The 23,816-nt window shown below is 34.3% G+C and overlaps 1 protein-coding gene across 1 annotated transcript in view; it reads right to left on the minus strand.

The window, feature by feature from the left end:
* Nucleotides 1-6,740: 6,740 nt before the first annotated feature.
* PSPC1 (paraspeckle component 1) overlaps nucleotides 6,741-23,816 on the minus strand; it is a 36,484-nt gene continuing 19,408 nt past the window's right edge. The window contains 3 exon segments of the mRNA XM_033052078.2: nucleotides 6,741-8,008; nucleotides 11,163-11,332; nucleotides 15,401-15,458. Of these exon segments, the coding sequence (XP_032907969.1) occupies nucleotides 7,823-8,008; nucleotides 11,163-11,332; nucleotides 15,401-15,458 (414 nt within the window). The 3' untranslated portion in view covers nucleotides 6,741-7,822.

Below are 23,816 nucleotides of genomic sequence, written 5' to 3' on the forward strand. Positions count from 1 at the left end.
CAATGAACAAACACATATAACTGGATGAAATACAATAAATCATATTTCTTTTTAAATCTTTGTAACAAATGGGCCCAATGTAAAGAGTTCAATATGCATGCTGAGGAACACAATGCAACTGAAAACAAGCGCATGATTTCTCCACAAATATGTGCTTTCTCCATCCCCACCTCATCCCAAGGGGACTGGCTAATTCAGTATTTAAAAACTATGCAACTCAAACAAGTTATTTTTCTTTATGTTTAATACAACTTGTGGGGTTGAGAGTACTATTCAGAGCAAACATCAAGACATTTGTGTTTAATTTACTATCTTGTAAATAACACTTACGATTAAAACCAGACAGAAATTAAATGTTTTCTGTCGTTATTCAAGGTTTTTAACCCTGAATAATGATTCTTAAGTGTGCTGTAAGCAGGAAAAAGTCTAGAATCATCATGCAGAAAGCAGACCAAGTGATTTTATTCTCCTGAGTCAGCTGTCATTTTAAAAACGGTAAGAAGCATCCAGGACTTCCATTTATTTTCCTAATGAACACTTTTTCATTACTTGCTACTTTTTCCCCATATAAAAAGAAAAAGTGTATTTTGCTAAGAACATGCAGAGTAAACAGAAGACAGAAAACAAGTTTATAAATTAAAAACCCTCCTAAACAAGTTACATAGTACTAAACAAATGCTCTGGCATCCCCCATCTACAGACAGTTGCATTCATCAGTGTGAGCAATAAATGAAACTACACAAGTGTGATGCAAGAATGATGTCAAACATGCATTAAGTGGTACTACAAAAGCTACACAAAGTATAACATGGCAATAATAAACTGACACATATCCCAAAATAATTTTAGAAGTACAGCCATCCCTGCTGACAAGTTGACAATTTTCACTTTTAAACCAGCAATTCAATAGATGACAATTCTTTCATACATTTTCTTTCAAAACTCTGAACACTCAGTTTTTGAATTGCAGGAATTGCACTCTTCACACACTAAGGCAAAAACTTTATTTGTACCATTTGGCACAGCTCTGGTTCTGAAAATGTCAGATGTGGAACTGTTACTGGTAGAATGCTGGAAGTTCTACAAACACAATGTTCCACACTGAAACAAACTGGAGATGAACTACTGTTTCATTATTACAGGTGTGTCTTCTGGGAAAAGCTTTTTATTTGAAGTTGATTAAAACTGGAGCTGTGGCTTACCTTTTACATGCTCTCTCCCTTAAAAGCGGAACATAATACATGGAACAATACAGCACTATCATGCTAACATTCTTCATTCTTTGACATTTTAAAAGACAGTATTTCCCGTATTTGTAATGGCAGTTTATGTATTTTCTTACAAGAAAAAGTACATGTGCACAGTCTTGCATCTTTTTTAAGCAACTGTGTATACCATCTCTCCTGGAGAAATCACGAAGAACACTATTTTCCATTTTTTTACAGGCTTGCATGTAACCTTCTTGATAACTGCAGAAAGTGAACAGACAGATCAAGCTCACATAAAATTTGGCTCAACATTTTAGTGAACAGTTTTTTCTTCATTGCTTGAAACATTCACGCTCTCAGACCAACTATCACCAAAAATGTAAACCATAACCCTGTTATTCAGGCATCTAAAGCCCTCAACACACTTCTTACCCATTTGTTCTAGGCTATGCATTTCTTCCAAACTCACTTAATGAGAATGTTTATTAAGCTATGTTCTTTGTCTGCAGCACAAATTACCCTACGTATGCACAGGTATAAAAAGCCTTGCCCTACTGCCCCCTCCTTGCTCTTCTTTCTCTCCACACTTGAAATGAGTGGAATCAATAATTCTCACTGGGTCCCCTTTACCTAGGTCTCCTGCTCACTGCCTGGACACAGAGGAAGCAGGACCAAGCAGCAGGGACTGCCTGAGGCAAAAGGCTTTTCCTATCTGCAGCAAGGCATGTACTGGATTATTTTAAATATGCACACAAATATTTCAAATTCCCACTAGCATAGAAATATTTAAAACATTTGTAAGCAGCCTGGAAGATCAATTCAGTTGGCAGTTCAAATACTGCATTCTACAGTACTGCAATAGCTGCTTTATGCAGTGGTTTTTTGTGCAATTTTACACTATATGAAAATATTTTAAACTTAGTAACAATAAATAAATTTAGTAGAATAAATCCTTTTATAACAAATAATGAACAGGAATGGAACTTTTTTTTTAAAGCAACACTTTAAAAATGACAAGAACCATCAAGAACTAACAGATGTAAAAAGAATTACAGTAAACCCTTGTACTTTTTACATCTTTTTAGATTTATTTTCTCTTCCACCTTGCTTATATGTAGCTATTTAAAATGGGAAAACACATTTTGTTTGGGGGTGGGTTGTACACTGAGGTATTTAGGATTTGGGGACTTCTTTGGGAGATGTGTTTTGTTTCGCTGGGGATATTTTCTTTCTAATATTAACTGATAATAAAATTAGTTTCCCTGTCACACAAAAAAAAAATTGTTACAGTGAATTCAGGCAAAAAATTAATGAAAATACCTTAATCCCACTCCTACTAATAGATATGTACAACTTCATTTTCCTTTACCATGGTCTTCTGTTTTGTGCTTCTGAGTCTATGATGCACTCAGGTTTAAGACTGGATTCTCACCGGTTTGATGAGAAGCTAACAACCTTAAAATCAGCTGTTACATACTTACATGGTGTGTGTACGCTGTATACAATTGGTGCATACAGCCACAAAATCAAGTGTACACAACAACTTCATAAAAACAACACAGAAGAGATATATCCAACTGCAGTGATCCCACCCTACAACCCAAGAATATAAAAAAATTTTAGAACATTAATTCATTCCAGTTTTTCTGCTATTCCTTGGCCATCTGCACAAAACTAAATTCAGTTCAAAAAATCCAAGACATGAATGTAACTGGTATTTCCACCTCTTCTATTAAAAATTTGCTGGTTTGTGGTTTCCATGTAGAACAAGACTTAAAGTTATTTTTGTAAATCTGCTGTGGATATAAAATTAAACCACACTTTTCTCACTTTTATTATGTTACTTTATTCCCTCTCTCCCATTTTTTGTTCAATTTACATATAGGACCCTCCACACTTATTCCTGTTCAAGGATCTAGGCAATTTTTACTTAAAATCAAGAACAGTATCTTTATTCTCACTGCAATTCTTTCAAGTCAAGCACTTAACATCCCGCATACAATTAGCATGTAAATTCAATCAAATTATACAGCTATGCTTTACTCTACACAAATTGAGATATAAAAGCACACTAGTAACTCCAGGAATAATAGAAGCTCTAGACAAATAATTTACCCAAACAAATGGAAAAACTTTATCCACACATGTATGCAGTAACACAGTCCAGTTCCTTTTGAATTTCATACCTCTTATTATGAGCATTTTATTCTCCACTCAAGGGACCACATACAAATCACCTGATTTTTCACCGACGTTTACAAAGTTGTATTTTTTCTTTCAATGTGATTTGTGTGTATAATAATCATTACATTGGAGCAGAGGGGTTTTTTAATAGTTTTACCTGTAACTATACTGTGCTTATCTCTGAATGGTTTCCAAATAGCTCCTTTGATTAGGAAAAGAGAGCTGTTGTTCCAAACAGAAGAAATTTCTCACATGCTTTTAAAAGTCAGGCTGAGGTTATTAATAAGGATGTCTCCAAACTTCAACTGTATTAACTTTCAGATTATCTTAAGGAAGTTCAGGATGGAAAAGACCTATTATATCTATCCCACTGAAAATGAACACATTGAGGATTTGTTTCCATGACGTTAAAAACAAAAGAAGTACTATTTTAATGAGAAATTAATCTCAGTTTATTTATTCTACAAGTAAATTTTAGACAATTTTATAACTAGCTTTGATATTTTCATGGATTACTGTTAAAAGACACCTGAAATGCCTATGGTTTTTAAAATACTTTATGGGAAAACATCCAAAAATATTCACAGAACACACTTAACTAGTGAGACTGCTAAACCTACTTTACAGTATATCTGGAAAGGTAACGAAAGATAACATAAAAACAATTCCATGGGAAAAAATATACCTAACATTAGGTATAAGCTTTTAGTCAATCCCCTTATTGTTAGTAAGTTCTTACATTTCAGTAAGTGAATTTTTAAGAAAGCAAATGCTTTCAGGTTACTAGAGTTCAACATTTGCCACCAAACTAGCACTGAATAGCCAATAATCTAAAGTAGGTAATGTTCAACCTCTGCATTTCCCATAGGTCATACTCACTCCCTCCTTACAACTCCCGAATCAGCAAAGTTTGGACTGATACTCCCTCATGCTAAGAGTGTGCTAACAGCCCAAGGAAAGCACCAAACTCCAAGATGAGTATCTTAGTAACAGCATAGTGCCCTTAGCAATAATTTGAGGGCTCCTGAGAAGACAATTAAATTTCACTGGAGGTACGTGCTCTCTGAAGTCACCCACTCTTGGCCACAAGCACAAGCTAACAAGATGTTGCATGTGTAAAACTACCCATGTATATGGAACACTTCAAGTCTCAGGAATGGGATTTAGAACCCCTTAACATGTGTGGTCCAACATAAGCTGACTCTAGTTGCTACCCTGCCTTCCATGCTATTTTAGTAGGTTGATTACACTTCAGTTTGACTAGTGAATGGAAAAATCATGATCCAACTTGTTATAAAAAATAGATAAATTAAGAAGTATGCCAAAAATTTGTTTCTGAAATGTACTGAAGTAAAATGAACTTCATGCCACCAGAGCGCACCAGTTAATTGCTGAACATCTCACCTCCAAGCATATTTTCTCCTTTCAGAAGGCCTATAGGGTTTTGGTTTTCACTACAGAATGTGCCTTTAGATTGGTTATTTCAGCATTTTTGAGCCAAGTTATCTCAAAGTAGATTGCAACTGTCTAGCAACATGTAGTTCATAAATGTCACAGAGTTTGTATTTAGTACCTTTCAAAGAATTTGTAATTACAAATTATTCTACATCTGAAATCAAGAGTGGAAAAGAGGGAAATGAATTTGGTGTAACATTTTAAAATGTGGCGGCATACTTCAGATTAGAATGCATACTATATATATTATGCATTATGTTTAAAATAACATTAATACAGTATTTAGTTCATACTGCCTTCTTGGCATCCATTTTAAAATTAGTTCTAATAAGAATCTCCACCTTATATCTTTATTGTATCTTTATGCATAAAAATATGTGGACAATAAATAAACAATTACTACATGTCATGAACTTTCTAGGTAATCCACAGTAGTTCGTGATTTTCTTAGGAAATAAATACAGTAAAGTATATTAGGATTGCCACATTTCCCAAGATACATTTTAGCTAATGAGCACATTGGTCAGAATAGTGTTTAACTTAAATGGAATAGTAAAGCTTGGCTATCTTTAAATTGTAACTCACAGGAAAATCAGGCAGTTTAGGAATATGAAACTTCAGGAATAATGTAAAAGCTCAGTAAGTACACACTACAAAAGTAACTGTACTGTAGTTGGCAGATTCACATATATTCCAAGCCTATTTGTTTTAGCATAGCATATAGCAGAGTCAGGACTTCACTGTGCTTTCCAGTCAACATTGCAAATGTAGCTAAAATCCTGAGTATATGTGTATTCAGAAAAAATTATTAACTGATCAATCAGATGAGGAACAATAAAAATTAATCACTTTAGCAGAAGGGCAGAACCCTCACACAAAAACACTGGCTGGCCACATCTATATATATATTCACAGTTGAGAACTACCAATTCACATCAATTCTATCTCAATCCCCCCCCCTAAAAAGTTATGTACAAGGGCAGAAAAGAAAAAAGGTAATCTTATATTTAGACACCTTCTAGATACCAATGTCAACTGCATTTTCAACTGAATAAAGGACACTAGAGCAGAGAGCTTAAGTAATTGCCATATGCAAACACTAGTTTATAACAGTGAAAAACCAGTAATTTTCCCATATCTTGAGGTTCAGGACCAGTGTGTCAACTAAAACCATTTGCAGTTTGGTTGAGGTTTATTTTAACAATGAGTGTTGTAATGTGATACATATATCACGGGAAAGAGTATTTCAGACTCTAAAGGTAATTCAGTATTGCATTACAAAGTGTGGTATGTATCAAGTAATGCAAAAAAAGACAATCTAAAAGATAATGCTTAGCAGGTACAGATGTCACAAGTGAGGACCTACACACTTAGTGTAACTAAGTGTATGAAAACACTGCACTACACATACACTACTGTTCGAAAACAGTACCTTAAGCCATATAAAACTGGCAATTTAAGTAACAGTGTATTTCCAAAATGCCAGCAATGATGCAATTTTCTAGTTAACCATTTGCTCAAAATTCAATCCACCAAGCCAATCACAGCTAGATTAACAAGTAACATACAAAAGTCCTCTCTGCTGCTTGCATCCCATGCTGAACTATGTTATTGGGGCACCACGTTATTTCAAATCAGTTTTTAACCAATTTAGTATCATAATTCATGCACGCAAAATTTAGTAATGTCTGCCTCTGAAAATGTGAGTGAACTGATAAAAAAGAACACTACTATTTTACAACGATTTTGCACAGAAAAAAGAGTAATAGTAACCAGCCCAACATCCCTACTTATTTGCCATTACAGGAATAGAACCAATAGGTCTTTTCCATCACCTTCCAAGACTGACAAAACAGAATCGTAGTAAGCTTCCTAACAGCTTACTATCATTTGTATCTTAAAACTCAATCAGCAAATCTACCCTGAGTTGTGCTGTAAATGGGCATTTTCAAAATGCCTTGTTCTGTAAAACCGTTCTGAAGAATACTCGTGTGCACTCCTTCTAAATGTGTATTACTCAACTATAAGTGAACACTTATTTTCATTGGAAAACATGTATTTGCTTCCTAATCAAACAGTTACTCATTGATAACAGACATGTTTTTATTCAAACCAACCACTGGGGGAAATGTATACTTATCAATAATGACATGCGAACACAGCGGAAAGCTTTCGACCAGCGTGCAGAAATGTCTCCTTCCTTGCTATGGAAGATACTTCAACCATCAGCAGAACACACAGATGTCACAACCAATTTTCTCCTCTATAAATATGGTTTAGGTAAATTCACTCACACTGTTATGAATATAGCATACACAGAGATACCTTTCCGAAGTTTTTTTTATCCCTCCCCAAGTTAAATTTTCTAATAAACTGTCTGACAGATAACCTCTGTTGATAAGACTACTGTGACTAAGTTTGCAATGGTGGATTGAGATGCAAGGACACAGTACCTTTGAGAACACGTTGTATAAAATCTTATGCTCTTTGAAAGTCAAAACAAAAGCAGGTGTGTTTTAAGTTTTTCATAGTATGCACTGCACCACGCATTTTAGCTAAACACTCACTATAAAGAATGAACTTTCTTGACACATAGTAGAAACTACGTAAAAATGAAAATTATGCCACTTATAATTAAGCATAAAATTATTCTTACTCAGTATTAGTAATAACATTCCCAAAATCCTTTCCAGTGATTTTTGTTTTATTGTAATCAGATAACTGCACGTTTTACAGCATAGTCACACATTGTATTTTGCTAGAGTCACAAACACATTGCCTTACATAATGATCCGCATCATTTCTGCTCTATACTACAAAGCCTATGACTGAATACAAAAAAAGTTTTACAAAAGAAACTGTTTTAAAGACTACAATAACAATAGAACCGTTTCCAGATAACAGCTAAAATGATAAAGGCATATCACTGTATAATTTTACTGGAATTTCTAAAACAGTAAGGAATGAATTAAGATTTAGTATCTGCGACGCTTGTTAGGTCCTTCAAAGTTGCCCCCTGGGTTTCCTCTACCAAAGCCACCAGGTCCACCACTCACGGCACCTACACCACTCATTGGCGGCTGAGGAGTTTCAGAGCCCGTTCTACTAACCAGAGGTGAACCCATCTGGGATGGGCCTCCTTGAGGGAATCTCTCATTATGCTAACACAAGTCCATTTGGAACATGCCAAATGTGAGTTACAACAAAACCACAAGTGATGATGTCATGGAGTTCAGCAGATAGTCCAGCAGAATCAGGATCACACATAGAAGGAAGAAAGGAGCAATTCAATTAGTTATTATGGAAAAAGAGCTGGAAATTAAAGAGTGCTAATGTTATGCTCCAACTTTGTAAAGAAAATTAAAAACTAAAAACAATACTTAAGACCGACTCTGGTGCTGAATGTAACTTATCCTTACAAGCACATCTAAAGCAACACATATTCTCTATGAAACAGAGGAGACAGCAGATTTACATCTGAGCCCTATTGTGCCTTACACACCAACTACAAAGCTTCTCCCTCAAATAAATTAGAGACACAGTGTCAAACTAGGAGGGGAGGAAATCAGCTTTTGTATTTCTAGGCACTGCATATTTATTCTTTTAATAGCCTTATGATTTCTATACCCACATATTTATAGTTATTTCAAGTCCATGCTACCTGGACTTAGCCTTTGGTATTGGAACTTAAGAGATCTTTAGTTAAGACCTTAAAAATTCTGAAATTCTGTCCGAACAAAATTGCATTAGTGACAAAGTGCATAATTTTGGACTATTCCTAGTTTATGAAAAACTCCACATGTAACTAAGACTCATTCTGAAATATCAGTATGAGATAAAAAAACCAATTAATATTCCATATTTACTTTCCTTAGCTCTATGCTTAATATTAATAAAGGTATATATCCTTACACAGATTTATGTGCTTAAATTCTAAGCAAAAAAACATTCATCTGAGTTACGGTTCAGTATTTACGCAACTGTTTAAAAAGAGAACCCCACATGGAGAAATTATTCAACATAAACCATTAAAAGCATAGATACATAGTACAGTCAGATGTGGAAATAACTCATCATTCACTAGTTAAGGACAGTTATGCTTTCAGAAGAAATTTCTTCTGTACAGAGATCTACACCAACTCCCTAGGTATTCAGAATTCAATAAAGACATTTAAGACCAGCACTTTATTTATATGCCTGAATCAGGAAAGAATTCTTCTGAAAGCCTAACTCCAGTAACAGTAGTAGAGCTCAGCAGCTCTGGAGTCTGCTAATTCATATATATATATATGTATACGTAAGTAAAATGCCAGCATTTTATCTATATAGATAAAAGTACATGCAACCTAGATCATGGTTGTATATATGTGTATATATATGCATATTGTTTCAAGTGTAACATTGTATACGAGGTTACTTCAAGAGCTGCATAAAGATCTACTACTGAGCTAAAGCATCTTTAAATCTGTAGCACTGGGTAAAAACTGTTTTAAAATTATCTATCTTAATACATGCCAGCTTGTTAGCAATGGATATGAATTTCAACAAGTAACTTATCACATACTCCTGATCCCTTTTAAGACTTGACTTTTGGACAAAAAGCCAAGTCCTCTTTCCAATAAGGACTCCTCTTTCCAGCTAACAAGGAAACTGCTGTAATTACCTACCTACATTAGTAAGTGGCGAAACTACTTTTAAAATGTTATGTTCAAAGACAACCCAGGTTTCAAAAGACTGCAGTGAAACAAAAGGTAAATTGCTACAACTTTCTCTTCAAGACTTCAGACAAACATACAATTAAAAACATTAAATCTGCATTTCTGGTCTATAAAGAATAATCTTCATTTCCCTCAGTGGAAAATAACTGTTACAGTGTTTTAATAGATAGCCCTCGAAGGATCTTCAAAGTAACAACAGCAATGATACAATAAGGCTATGCTGGGCCTGATCCCTCAAGTTAAAAACCTTCAAAGACCAAAATGAAGAAAAAACTAAAATCTAATGAATTGCATCCTTCAGAAGCATGCATAAGAAAATGGAAGGAAAGAGAATTTTTTAAAACATGCATTTTAAAGTGTCAGCATATTTCCTACATTTCCATACCTGGAATGACTTTTTGTAGAAAAACAACAGTTTAAGTTAGATATTGTGATTTATGATACCATGTTCTTTTCCATACACCTCTTTTTCAGGGTCTACATAATTACAAGAGAAAGTTTTCAAGGTGACCAGTAACACAGTGGTCTCCAGCAAAAGCATTTCAAAATCCAGAATTTTATGAATAGCATCCTCCCTACTTTGTGAGAAATGACACAACTGATAAAATGAGCTGGCTCCTATGATGTGAGCTAAGATCCTCTCCTTTTTATCTGGTAAAGACCAGACTCACAACATATTTTGTGCAAAACTGAAATCTCATTTTCTGCTATGAAACATAGGACTTTCTTCTAACTTCATTATACAGATTGCTTAATCGCAGATACTGTTGAGAAGGTGTATCTAAAAACACACAGCTACAAAATGCTGCTGTGTTCAAATAAAACTGTTACAGAATAACTGTTAATACTATATATTCCTTTATATCACACCACCACCAATCCAAATATCTAGTAACAGAACAGCACTGAAAAAAATATGTAAAAGTCAGATTTCAAATTACATAGTTGTTTCTCTACATAAGGCATTACAGCTAGGAAAAGTAACTGGCTATGAGAACAAAGCAAGAATGGCTAGTGCTTTAACTGCATCCCAATGGCCTATCTGCTCTCAATTAAAAATCCCACACATATAGAAGACATTCTCTATTACCTGTGCCAATTGGGCAATATTATTTTTCTGGTATTGATATAATAGTTATCAATAGTTGTTGGCTACTGATTTTCCAAGTGGCATAATTACTGTCAATCTCATGCGCTTAACAGTGTTAGAAAAGAAATACAAAGAACACTAAAATTTGTTTTAAAAAATTAAATAGTTTACACAAAGATATCTTCACACTTTGCACCTGCTAACATTTAACTCTTCATCAAAAGCCCCCAAAAAGCTAACTCACAGAATTTAGCTCTACTAAAGAAAAGAACTGCAAAAGTCTAAATTTACAGATTTTCATTCCTAAGGGAAGTAGGATTTTCACATATAAAAAAAATTTTTCTCTTTCCGATTGTAAATTATTTGAGTGAAAAGGTTTTACCAATTACTTTTAACAGATCTGAAACATGTAACACATTCAGACTCAGCGTGAAAATACCTTTGGTAAGAAAAATGGGCCATGAGACATGACAGCTATTCAAAGGAATTAAATTTGTGATACATTACCACTGTTCCATTATCTGGCATCATTGGTGTTCCCATATTTGCAGCTCCTTCTGGTCCCATGGAAGGACCAGGACCCATTGCAGGGCCAGGTAAAGTTCCTCTGTTGTTCATATTCATACCCATCATTGGAGGAGGGCCTTGGTTACCAGCAGGTGCTGGGCTAAACGCATCTATGCAAAACAATCTACACTTAGAGCTGTCCTATCTTAATTTTACAAGAACAAACAAACAATTTACAATATTTAAAAAGCCAAATGTACAAGACTTCAAATACTCGGAAAAAAATTCTTTGAGACTGTACATTTATCTCAATCATCTGCTTTTAAACAGATTTTAAATAATCTCTATTGTTCTGCATTACATAATTTGCCTCATGTATTTGAAAATCCCAACCTTTACAGCTAAATATAGCTGTACAGCTTCTCTGCAGGAACCAAAGTGCTCATATTGCATCTATATAGAGTATGCACACCACAAATTGGCAAAAATCTCAAGTGATTTTACAGATATTGGCAGCTATACAGCAATTTGGGTCTTTACGGATCTTAACAGACAAAATGGACATTTGCAAGAAGTCTTCTACCAGCAGAATGTTAATTGATATACTGTACAGTAGATTAGTCTAAGGTCTAAGCGCAATAACAGAGGTGGTACTCAACTTCACAATAAATTATCTATAATACAGAATAAATAAAATCTCACATTTAGCTGTAATTTCTTATGGTTTAAGTACCAGAAAACTAAGTAGCTTTGTTAGAACTTGAAATGACAAAAAATCTCCTCCAGAAGTTTTGAATCAAAGAGGTAGAAGAAGAAAACCTTGAAAACATATTCTGAGGAGATCATTTAGCTGTAATATTGCACTAAGATACATCACTCTGCCAGTACTCACTAATGTACTGAATGCACAGGTAAAAATGCCTTCACAGTATTTTTGCATGTTGGTGTAGGAAAAAAGTCCGATTATCTACCTCACACTTACTATTATGAACTACCAACTTCAAGGCTAGTGCTGATGCATTCTTTCCGTTCCACACAATAATCCATCCTTTTCAGCCCAAAATATGCATCCAAAATGTGGTAATGAAGAAAGCATACCTCTGGAATTTAGTGTACACTTTAAGTATACACCTTCATAATATAAAGAAATCTGTCACGTTGCTAGAGTAATTAGTCTATTGTTTGTATTTTAAGAATAAACCTTCTTACTTCTTGTTATAACTGCAGTTTTTTAGTAATGAATATATAAACATACAACAGATACAGTACTGTGACTATCTGCAGGCATGCACAATCACATGTCTATTACTTGCCTTGAGAGCATCATGTCACAACAGCCAGTGAAACCATGGCATTCAAGATACTGCTGCTAAAACTGAATACATGGGTTTGATCATATACATTAGGCCAACCACAAACTCCTTAGCAAAAACAATGCATGCTACACAGTAGCACATGAGAAATGCTAAACAAGTTTCCTACAAGTGACAGAAATCCTGTAATTTGGAAAAGCAGAAGTCTTGGAGCTTAGTCATTAATAACTCCCAGACTTCTCCCTGTAACACTAAGTCAAAACAGAGGTACACTCGGGTTGGATGTTTCTTACCTACCCATACACACCATCAGTTTGTGTAACAGGTAGAAGACTAGGCAAGAAATTTTCAAGAAAGTTACAGTAGCATATGTTCTAAAATGTTTTTTTAGTGTCACCCATTCAATTAGATATAGAAGGAAAGGAAGTCTAAACTGCCAGTGTAAGGAGAAACCTTTATTCTCAGAACCTAGAGGCACTCTGCAGGACTATCATGATGGTAGCAGCACCTAGTGCATGCAGTAGTACCATTAACTAAATGATAAATTACTTGTTATTGGTTTGCTTATCACCCTAATTAAACTGAGCCAGGTGGCCACCCAGGTACTGTCACTTATCTGTCAAGTGCCACTAAGCTCTTATGCTCCGTATCATACAAATGCACCCAGGGTGGCAGATAGTAACTTACACTATCAAACCTCTAGAATACTGATCCTGTTTCAGGAAGAGTCAGATCTGAAAGGAGCAGAACTACAGAGTATAATGCAAAGAGAGAGTGGGGCCCTGCATAGTTCCAGTGAGAGGCCACTACAGTATATTAGCTGTAAATCAGAGGTCCTCCAAAATCCTCCTATTTCCAAAGCAGACTCTAAGAGCTTGATCGTCCTTTCTTTATGGTGTAACACTGATGTGAGCAGTTAATTTCCAGGACCATGTTCAGCAACAGATAGAAAGCAGTCATTAGTGCTCATGCCACAATGCAGACACTAAAAAAAAGTCCTTTTCTGCAAACAGAAGGGCTGAAAAAGCCCACTCTAAATGTCTGAAATGCACCACCAAGAAAGTCAATCTTCATCAACGAAGAAACTGCTCCTCAAAAAAGCCCCTTTTTTCCGTATTTAGGTTTATAACCTGCATTTAGCACTACAGATCCAATTAAATGCTCTGATGAAGTATATATAGTCTCTCAAAATTTGTCACAGAAAGCTGTAAAAATTAGCAGTTCTGCACAAGTCAGCCCAACACTTATTTAATCTGTCACAAAGGCACTCTGTTTTTTAAGAAAATTATCATGCAGGTATTTCAGTTACTGGAGATATTCCAGCTCCCTCTGTTCCACGTTATAAAAAGTCACAAATGGCACAGGTAAAGATCAGTCAAAAATAAAGTTACAACTTCAACAGAAATATGAAGAAAGGATGCTATTGTCAATAACTAAATATATACTATTTAAAGGTCTGCTGTAAGGTTTTGGAGTCAACTATTTTGGTTGTACCAATGGAGTTAATAAGCTGGAGAAAAACCAAAATCTCTATTTAATGAATGAACTTAAAATCCAGCTTCTGCAGAAATAAACACTATACTTATTTTCTGTGGATATTTTAAAAAGGCAGTTCAGTGTTACTAAAACTTTTTTTAAATGATACAATTTATTTCTAAAAGTACTGAGTTTAAAATCAAGTCACAACATAAAACTGAGAAAGCAAGATCAACATTACTGTTAAGAACTGCAGTAAATACACACTTTAAATCTGCATGTAAAAAGTGTATCTTGTGGATCTGGACAACTGGCACAGTATCAATATTCGCAGAGTCATCTAATTAAATGAAATTTTCAAGTATGATGCAATCATATGCCGAAGTACAACTAGAAAATTTTAAAACTACGCCTCAATTTATGCTTCAGTTTAATATTTGTAGATAACTTCACAATGTCCTTCTTCAAAATTATTTGTAAATAATTTTTATCATCCTCTAAAGCACAAGCCTTTTTCTATATTTCAGCTACAAATGTGTCTCAAATGCAAGGAAATAGTGAATAATGTATTTTAAAATCTGAAGCAGATTTATTACTCTATAAATTCACATTACTCAAAAGGTCGAGTGAAGTGTTTACTAGGTTTTGCATGGACTTACAATTTTGAAACACATGGAAAAAGAGTTTTACTACTTTTCTTTTAATTATAACCTTAATTTATTTAAATTACCCATTAGGAAGCTTCCAATAGTTTAACAACTCGTACAGTTTAGTTAGATTCAGTGGTTTTGAGGAAATATTTTAAATTTCAGTCTTGTTTAAAAGCAGATATTCTGGACAAGTAAGATTCCAAACTGTTTCAGTCTGCATATATGGAGTAAGCACTAATTATTATACTTTTCTAGATTACACAGTAACAGTTTTTAGCAGTGAGAGTATTTTAAGTTACAAGAGCTAACTGAGAATATTTGCAAATAAGAGACTTGGAAGAAACTGGTAGAACACCAAGCACCTTATTCATTTAGCACACCAAGTACATCAAGAAGAACTTGCCAATTTTAACCTCCTACATCATTTCACTGCATGCATTTGCAGACACAATTTCTTTGAATAGGTAGTGCCTCCAAAATAATGTCAAGTATTTTTTGAACGTAAAATTTCTCTTTTGTATCACTTAACTCCCAGAGCATCACTTTTCCCTGATTTTTGTTTCTTTTAACTTGTACATAATTTTTTGGTCATGTATACTCAAAGCAATAAAACAAAAATATACCAGGCTAGGGGGGAAAAGCTGCTTGAAAGCAAGATACATGTTGGGGTTTTTTTATTTCCTAATATTGCTTACTCCTTTTTTACCAGTTGTCACTAATTAATAATGCTTGAGTAACATGTACAGTCCCAAAGAAAAAGAATTTACATTACAGAAGCCTTTTTCCTTCAGATCCCTACCTCCCATGTTTATTGCTCCACGAGGACCCATATCACCCATTCTCATTTCCTGTTCTCTCTGAAAGTAAACATAGTTTTCATGGTCAACCTATCATTCTTACAACTTAGAACATTCCCATTTACTCCATGAAAATAAAAATGTTAAAGTTTCAAAAGTTTCCATTAATTAAAAACAGTGCGAGGAATGAAGTTAAGTACGCTCCTGGTTTTTACAGTATCAAAGGGATAAACAAGTTCAATATAACAATGCAGCACATTTTAGAATATTAAAGATTAAATATCCCAAGTTTCATTCATCAGATGTAGCAGCCTCAAGTTCACAAACAGTTATGTGATCAACTGCAAATGAATCCATCTTCACACAGTGTTTTAAATTAATAAATGTTTGTATTTTACCTGTAAACAAACAGGACTTATTACAGTACTTGCCTAAAGGTTGTGGTTCAATAATACTCAATTTGATTTCATGACTCAAAAATATTTGTGTTGACTGAAAACCAAGCCCTGATGTACTATATTATGGTATATAAATTCAACCTACCAATTCATCATTGTTCAAATAGTTTTCACATAACATGGTGGTGGTATATTATTTTAATGCTATTGATGTTAGTTCAGATACTGACCATCCTTTTAAAACCAGCATAAAACTGTAGTATCACAGCAACTGTAACATGCATTTACACTAAACAGATAAATAATACATCAGATTGATCCAGATTCAATTGATGCTTAGTCACTCAACAGCAAAAGATTTGTGACATTACTAAACATTAATCCCGTCCTACTGTGAAACAGTATCCAAAGGATAGTACTCAGGGCGGCAAAAAAATCAGCACTTATGGAGAAAAAAAAATATCAGAGACAATTCCATGGGATTTTAGGATTATGGTTTTCATCAAAAAGATTAAATAGAAACAAATCCAGAGTTTAAAACAAAACCTAATGAAAAGTATAAAAAAATTCTCCTTAATTTTCTACAGGAATGTTAATGAGTAATTTGCTCTTGAGTATACAAACACACATGCTGAGAATCAGAAAATTAAAAAAAATTACCTCATTCTGAAAAACCACTCCACTTATGATTTAAGAGCCTAAGTTCAGATGCACTCTGAAAACAAATCCACATACCAGCAACTAAAACAGTCTACAAGCAACTTTTATATGGAAATATTAATAAATCAAAACATATTAATAGCATTTGTAGAGGTTCACAAAAGTCTGGTTTGGTCAATCATATTTGGGATGATGCCAAACATGAGCCTTCTATCTTCAGCCACTTGAAGCAGCAGACACCACTATTTGACAGAACCAGTAGTTTTACAGAAATATCCTGCTATAGGAAATTGCCACAACAGAGATAATAAAGAGCTCTCAGGTCAACAACTTTGTCTGTAGTAACTCAACCTAGAAAACGTACTTAAAATAAGAAGAGTACACACTGTTTTCATAAGAATAAAGCTTAATGTGAAGCAGAAAAGTGAGGCCTAGTAACTAAAAGACACAGGCAGGTTTTGAAGTCCAGTTAAAAAAAGCCATTGATGCAACACTAAGGAGGATCTCTTCTTCTGACCCTAGTACCCATGCTAAAAATTTATTAGAGAACACGCAGTTACTTTGACAGACCTTTGACAGTAACACTGACATTTTAAGTAAAATCAGCAGCCCCATGGGGATCAACCATATCTGTAAACTGACACGAGTTAGTCAAATCAGCATACAACTGTATTGGTTATTAGTCTGTTCATACACCTCAGTCTTGACATCAGGAAGCAGAATGCAAAGTGATGTATCCTCCCTGTTGTCAGTCCCTAGCCCAAAAGGACAGGGAAACACCACGGCTATCAGTTTACACTAGTCAGGTTTTGTGCACACATGCACGCCTATAGGCTTGTGTGAAAACTGGACATGCCATGAACAGTTGTGAGCAACTTTTTCACTACAAAGCAAAGTACTTTACAATAGGCACAACCTTACTTGATTCATCTAAGGTTCAACTGCAGGTTGGTTGGTATTTGCTTTTTTAATGCGACAAGTGCCATAAGGCAAGGTTAAGTACAATACTGGCTATATAAGGATGTCAAGTACAGAACTGTAAAGCTGCAATAGTTACTAGAACTTAATTTGCTTTCTTCATAAAGGACAGAAGCATATGCAAGCTCTGATGTACACTTTCTTTAAAAAACACATTAGCCTTCCTCCTAGTAATCAACCATTTTTTCCCTGTCTTGAAATGCTACCAGTCTTCCGTTAAGTGAAGTACAGCAAAACTTGCTTAGAACCTACTTTTTTTTAGTCTAGTTTAACATTTGCAAAAAAAACCCATGAAGTAATTATTTGTCATTTTTTAGCTTCAGTGATGAATTATTATAGTATTAAAAACATTTCAGGTATGGAATCAAGACGCATAAATGTGCCTTAAGGTCTCTACTGCCTATTACTTTATCAACACACCTGCAAGATTAAGATGCTGCTGCTTATAATTATTCCTACTGTTGCAAGTTCAAAACATATGTTCCCTCAACTTTTCAGCACAGGAAAATTCTTCTGTACTTGTAACACAGAATTAGCAACTTCACACTTCCTGTCAGAGAAAATACTCAATTTCAAATGTTAACCAGCAGTACATATCATTAATGTCATTAGATGATTGATGAATTCAAAAATTCTATCTGGAGGAGTCCTGGATGGCAACAAAAATTCATTCCTGTCACACACAAATCAGGTCCTAGACAGCACTTTACTATGTGAGCATAAACATGTTACAACAGGTAAGTTAGGTCAACTAGTCCATGGGTTTTGTCCAAAATATAACAGAAAGGAATACCAACAGACAGTTTGACAAAACAGCTGAACCAGTGCTGGCTGGTACTTCCAGCCCACCTGAGAGGTTCATTTTCACATACTCAAGCCTTTTGCAGAGTTTAACAATGATAGTGTTACCTCCTCAGAGCTTCTTTTCCTCACTATATGACTTCCCATTCTTCTGTTCAGTAGCTGCCTGCTTCAGCCCCTTCCCCAGAGCCACCCATAACTACCCACAACAGGGAGTTAAAACTGAGTAGCATGAGAACAGGGCTAAACTCTTAAGAGAAATATGTGGGGTGATTAAGAACCTCTGAAGTCACCCGTACCTGGGAAAATAATCTTGACAGGAAGTGAAGAAGAAAAATGAATGATATGGTAATACAGGGGGAAAAGAAAGCCATAAGACAAAGAATGTGCAGGAAAATGTATGTGAAACTTTGTAAAGATCAGGAAAAAAAATTATCAAAAAGAGAAAGTCAGCAAACAAAAAATCTTCTGTTGTAAAAGCACTGTTTACACAACTCAAACCTTTGCAAATCATTTGTTGCTAGGATTCTTATAAAATACTTCAGAATTCACTAAGGCAGACAACCTTCAAAAAGGTCCAATTCATCTGAGTAATCTTTTAGAAAAAACTGCTATGACAGCAACTATAAGATTATACTTACTAATTACTTTAGACAGAAGCATAAAAAATTTTATTTCTCACAATGGCAACTAATTTTAATGTCAAATATAAAAAGTAGATCTACACCAAAATATTAAATACACTCAGTTTTCAAAATACATACATTACATTTAATACAGTGTGGATTCTCTCCTTTTTACCAAGTACTTGAAACTAGTTTTCCAAAGTATGTGAGGTGTATCATGCTATGTTCTTACACCTCTTATCACCACTGATATAGCAGTCTAAATATACAGGGAACAGCCAAGATGATTCTTCTGAGTTTGTTAAATATATTATGCTATTTTAAAATTTGTTCTAAAAACCCATGAAACTAAATGTTTCAAAAACACCTAAGAATTGATACATGTCACACTGCAAGTAAAAACAAAACAGTCATAAACCTGACTTTTTTAACTGACAAACCAGCGCTACCTTTTTCCTTAAAAATAGGCCTTGCAATTACAGCAGCCCAGCAAAAATTAATCTTGTTTCCAAGTGATGCAATATTCATGGTAACAAAGCTGTCAAAAATCATGACATGAACAAAATATAGCATGGAAAATTTTAGAACAGCAAAAAACAAGGTATCTCAGAAATGTTACAGTTTTCAGTGGTTTGTGGCCAGAAGAACACATGACTATTTACTCACCTTTCATAGTATAGAAACCACAATAATGCCAAGACATGGCATCCAAAAAATGCCTTAGCAAGAAAATAACACTTTCCCCATAAACTTGACAATAATAGTTCAATTGGCACTTTATCTAGGTTGTGTGCGTGGAGCAAAATGTAATTAATAGTGCTGTTGGATTCTCACTTGTTTTTATTAACATGAAAGCTGACTTTTATTCTCTAACAGACTATATATTTGTCAAAACAGGTATGACATTTCTATACCTCTTACTAGAATTCATTACACCCTTCTAGTGTGGTTTATTTCATTAAGTTCCTTCTAGAAAAATTATTTCCAAAGTCCTCTTATGGAGGCAAAAGGCCCTTAAACCTTACATAAATTGTAACTTACTGAAAGACACCTGTATTTTAATTATATAAATCATACTAGTTAATAAAGCTGCTTGTTAGCAATCAAAACTAGAATTTAGGGGATACTTTTGATTGTGCATTATTGGATTTTTCCTCAGAATAGTCCATTATTGCACTCCAATGACTGCAAGTTAAGCAGTAGTAAGAACTTAACGTAATAAAAGGCTTCTCTTCCATCCACCCCTCTAGGATTTGTTCCTCAATTAGGACCTCTATGTAAGACCTAAAAGTTACAATATCCCCACACAGTTCATACACAATAGCAGTAAGTAATTTTAAATGAAAAATACTGATCTTTAAAAATCCAAGATTTGTATGTGCTCCTGAGCACTGAAGTCTAAATTCAGAGCTGATCCTTACTCTGAGCTGGGCATCATAGTAGATGATTCCAGAAATATCTTCCAGCCTAAACTACTCAAAACTCCATGAACTGAGTAATCGTGCTCACCCAAGAGCCTAGCAAAATATAAACTCTCTTACTTCATACCAGCCTACACAAATAAATAGATAACAACTAAAGTAAATGCAGCTATAAAACATGCTACGTGCATGCATATAGCATGCAGTAAACCATAGAGTACTTTTTTTAAATAGGAATCCGAATGAAAAGAATTTTTGTTAGGTTTAGTAGCTGTCACCAGGACTCAGTCTTTAAAAAAACATAGTAAGAAGGCTAGAAGAGATAAAGGCAATTTACTGCTTCCTTATTCAAGTCATGAATAAAGCTGATGGAGATGACTCATTAAGTTCCAACACTAAAAAATCTTAAAGATTGAAAAAGTATCACATCAGTAAAATCAGGAATAAACAGTGCATGAAATACAATCAGATACACATATTCCAGTAAATACTAAAAATTGGAAAACCACTCCTAATGGCAGTAAAAACTAGAATTATAGAAAAAAAATTATTAATAGTCAATACTTATTTCATAAGTATTCCTTTCATTTCAGTAAGATTGCAAAGGAAGTATAAATTTTATTTGAACAGGGGAATTTCTTTTAAAACTAAGATCAAAAGTATAGGGATGTATTTGTGAAAATCCTCAATGCACTACATCTTTGTTCACTTCTTTTAGTTCTGAGAACAAAGTCTTCAACTTCTGTGGAGTCTCATTTTCCTTCTGCATCAGTTGCTAAGGATAGTCCTTGATAGTTAAAGCCCACAGAGAAAAAACACCCAATTAAATAAAAGTAAAACTACTCAAAAGTATTTACCATTGTAAATTGAAGTTATTCTTTAAAAATATTTTTACAGCAAACTCTTATATAGTTGTGAACCTCCCAGAACATTCTGGTTTTGTCATTCTCTTACAGCTGAACGCAAAACCCAATCTGAACTAAAGTTAGCTTTCTTTCAACACATCAATCCTCATATGATGTTTAAGTCAGATCTAAACTGACAGTTTTGGAAAAGAAAGCAGTTTAATTGCACTAACATGACTCTCAATACAAAGACTTGCAGGGGATACATCGCTAATCAGCAACATTTAATAATCCAAAGATTAAGAAAAGGTTAATCTTAAAGGTTCAAGACAATACTATTTAATACACATGAAAGTAACAGCTTTGTTTTACACAAGAACTCATACTTTCAGAATGCATTACAGGTCAAAATTCAAATTACAATCTAACTTGTTAACAAAAAAGAAATAGCCTAAAAGAAGCCAAGATATACACAGAACCTATTCTGTTGTTATAAAACTTGGTTCCTTATTGCAATCTGTATCTTTTCTGCTTCATTATTTTGTCTCGTATTACTTGCTCCTTCACTGAACTTTAATACTGCATTTAAGACACCGCATTAATATAATTTGTGAGTTTTTCTCCCATCTCTCTCATTTCCATTTTTTAAAATACAATAAAACATTATATATACAATACCTGTAAAACTGACAAAAAAGTATTTAATTTCCTTATAATCTGAAGCAAAAGTTATTCATAATCAAAAAAAAAAAAAAAAATGTATACAGAAGGCAAAATCAGACCCCAAATGAACTGCATATGTATACAGTAGCTAGGAACAAAATCAAAGTATTTTAATTCCACGCCTCCAATCATCATTACATCATCTGTTCACATAAAGAAAAATCCTACCATATCCCTTCACTGTATATGAAAAGCACTCTCTGAGGATGTAACTGCAAAGAAGGATACTTTTTCCAAATGCCTTTGCTGCTGATGACTTGAAAGAAAACAAGTATGGAAGTATTCTGGCAAATTTCCCCCTTGATTTAACAACTGAGACTCATGAAAAAGATAAAAATCTGCTTTTCAAATATTTTAAGCTAAATTTCAGAAATAATTTTTCACAAGACAAAGATAAGGTAACCACCTTTAACAGATTTGGAAATCCACTGAAAAATGAGATCCCATTATATCAATTTCCCTAACAGCAACTTTCTCAATTCTGCCAATTAATCTGGTTCTGCTGGAGTTAGGAGCCACCTTATATTCTTGGAACCAAAAATATAAAAAACATTACTCCCACTTCTGTTAGCTTCCTTTTTTCAGTAACAGTAGAAAAATTAAAATATAGATTAAACACAGATCAATGGCTCATCATAATACAAATATTTTTTCAAAGGCACTTCACTGTTTACTTACCCACAAAAGTACTTTCTATAAGAAATATATAGCATATCACCAAGTTCATGACTGAGACATGCAACAGTTACAATACACTGACAATCGATTCACATCTCCAGAGGCATATTAGAGAATTTCATGCAGCATCTTAGAATTATTCTGTTTTTATATGAAGAAATGTCAAGAGTGGAGAAGAATCAAAACAGACAACCTGGCAGGTTGCAAATTATTTAAAACAGACTCCACTATTTGTCATGGTGGGGGTAGACTTATTCCAGCTTAACTGGCAACAAAGACTGGGTTAACTGTACCCTCATGCAGACATGCATTAAAATACTCAACTGAAAATCAGACTTATAGAACAATCCTGCATTTTAGATTTCCCAAATTGACACATTTTCCTTGCAGAAATCTCAAATCTACACAAATATTAGAAAGAGTGAATACTGGTGGAGCCAAAAACTTTTCCCCAAATCAAGATGCCAGGATAAGATGCAATGAAAGTCATGAATGTCTACTTAGAAGAGAAATTATCTGCCAAGAATACCCTGTATCATGGAATGTTTATGTGAAAATCTACTTTTTAGTTGAAGTGTCAACTATAAGACTGCAAAATCAACTTAAAGGCACCACCAGTTATAGCCACAGCACACTAAATATGACTCTTTTCCAGACTTCTCTATTAACAATTTCTCCTCACCAAGCAGATATTATACATGCCAAATAAATTATAACATAAAAACCAGTCAAACTGCAGTTGCTATCTCATAATTAATTTGAGTTACCAAGTAGATAGAATATGCAAGTCTGTCACAAGAAAGCTGAAAGCTGAAGTCTTTCAGTGCTACCAAGAGGTCCTCTAGGAAAAACTTCTAGCACCCATACAGTGTCTTTTATAGATGTTATGGATGCTGCTAACAACCAGAATAGCTGAATGGTTTAAGATTTCTCCAATTAACTCATGGCTGTCCACACATACAGCACACTAAAACATAAGAAAATATAAACAGAGAAGCATCAGTGAAACTTTCTGCAGGAAGCCAAGTTCCAGTTATTTTACACAAACTTGTAGGCCATTTCCTGTAAAACTGGAGCAACGTGAGGCAGACTTGAGTGAGGAAGATGCTTGTCATTTGAACAAGGTTCTGATTGATGAAAATAACACATTATACCAGGCAATTCTAGTATTTCCATCAAAAGTTTAAGAAACTGGTCATCTGAACAAATCAAACAGGATTGAGAAACATTGTTTTCTAGTTAAACACCCTAACCCAAGTCCACACACTCTTAATGACAGTGTCTAGTT

This window comes from Catharus ustulatus, chromosome 2, assembly GCF_009819885.2.
Source record: "Catharus ustulatus isolate bCatUst1 chromosome 2, bCatUst1.pri.v2, whole genome shotgun sequence".
Taxonomy (NCBI): Eukaryota; Metazoa; Chordata; class Aves; order Passeriformes; family Turdidae; genus Catharus; species Catharus ustulatus.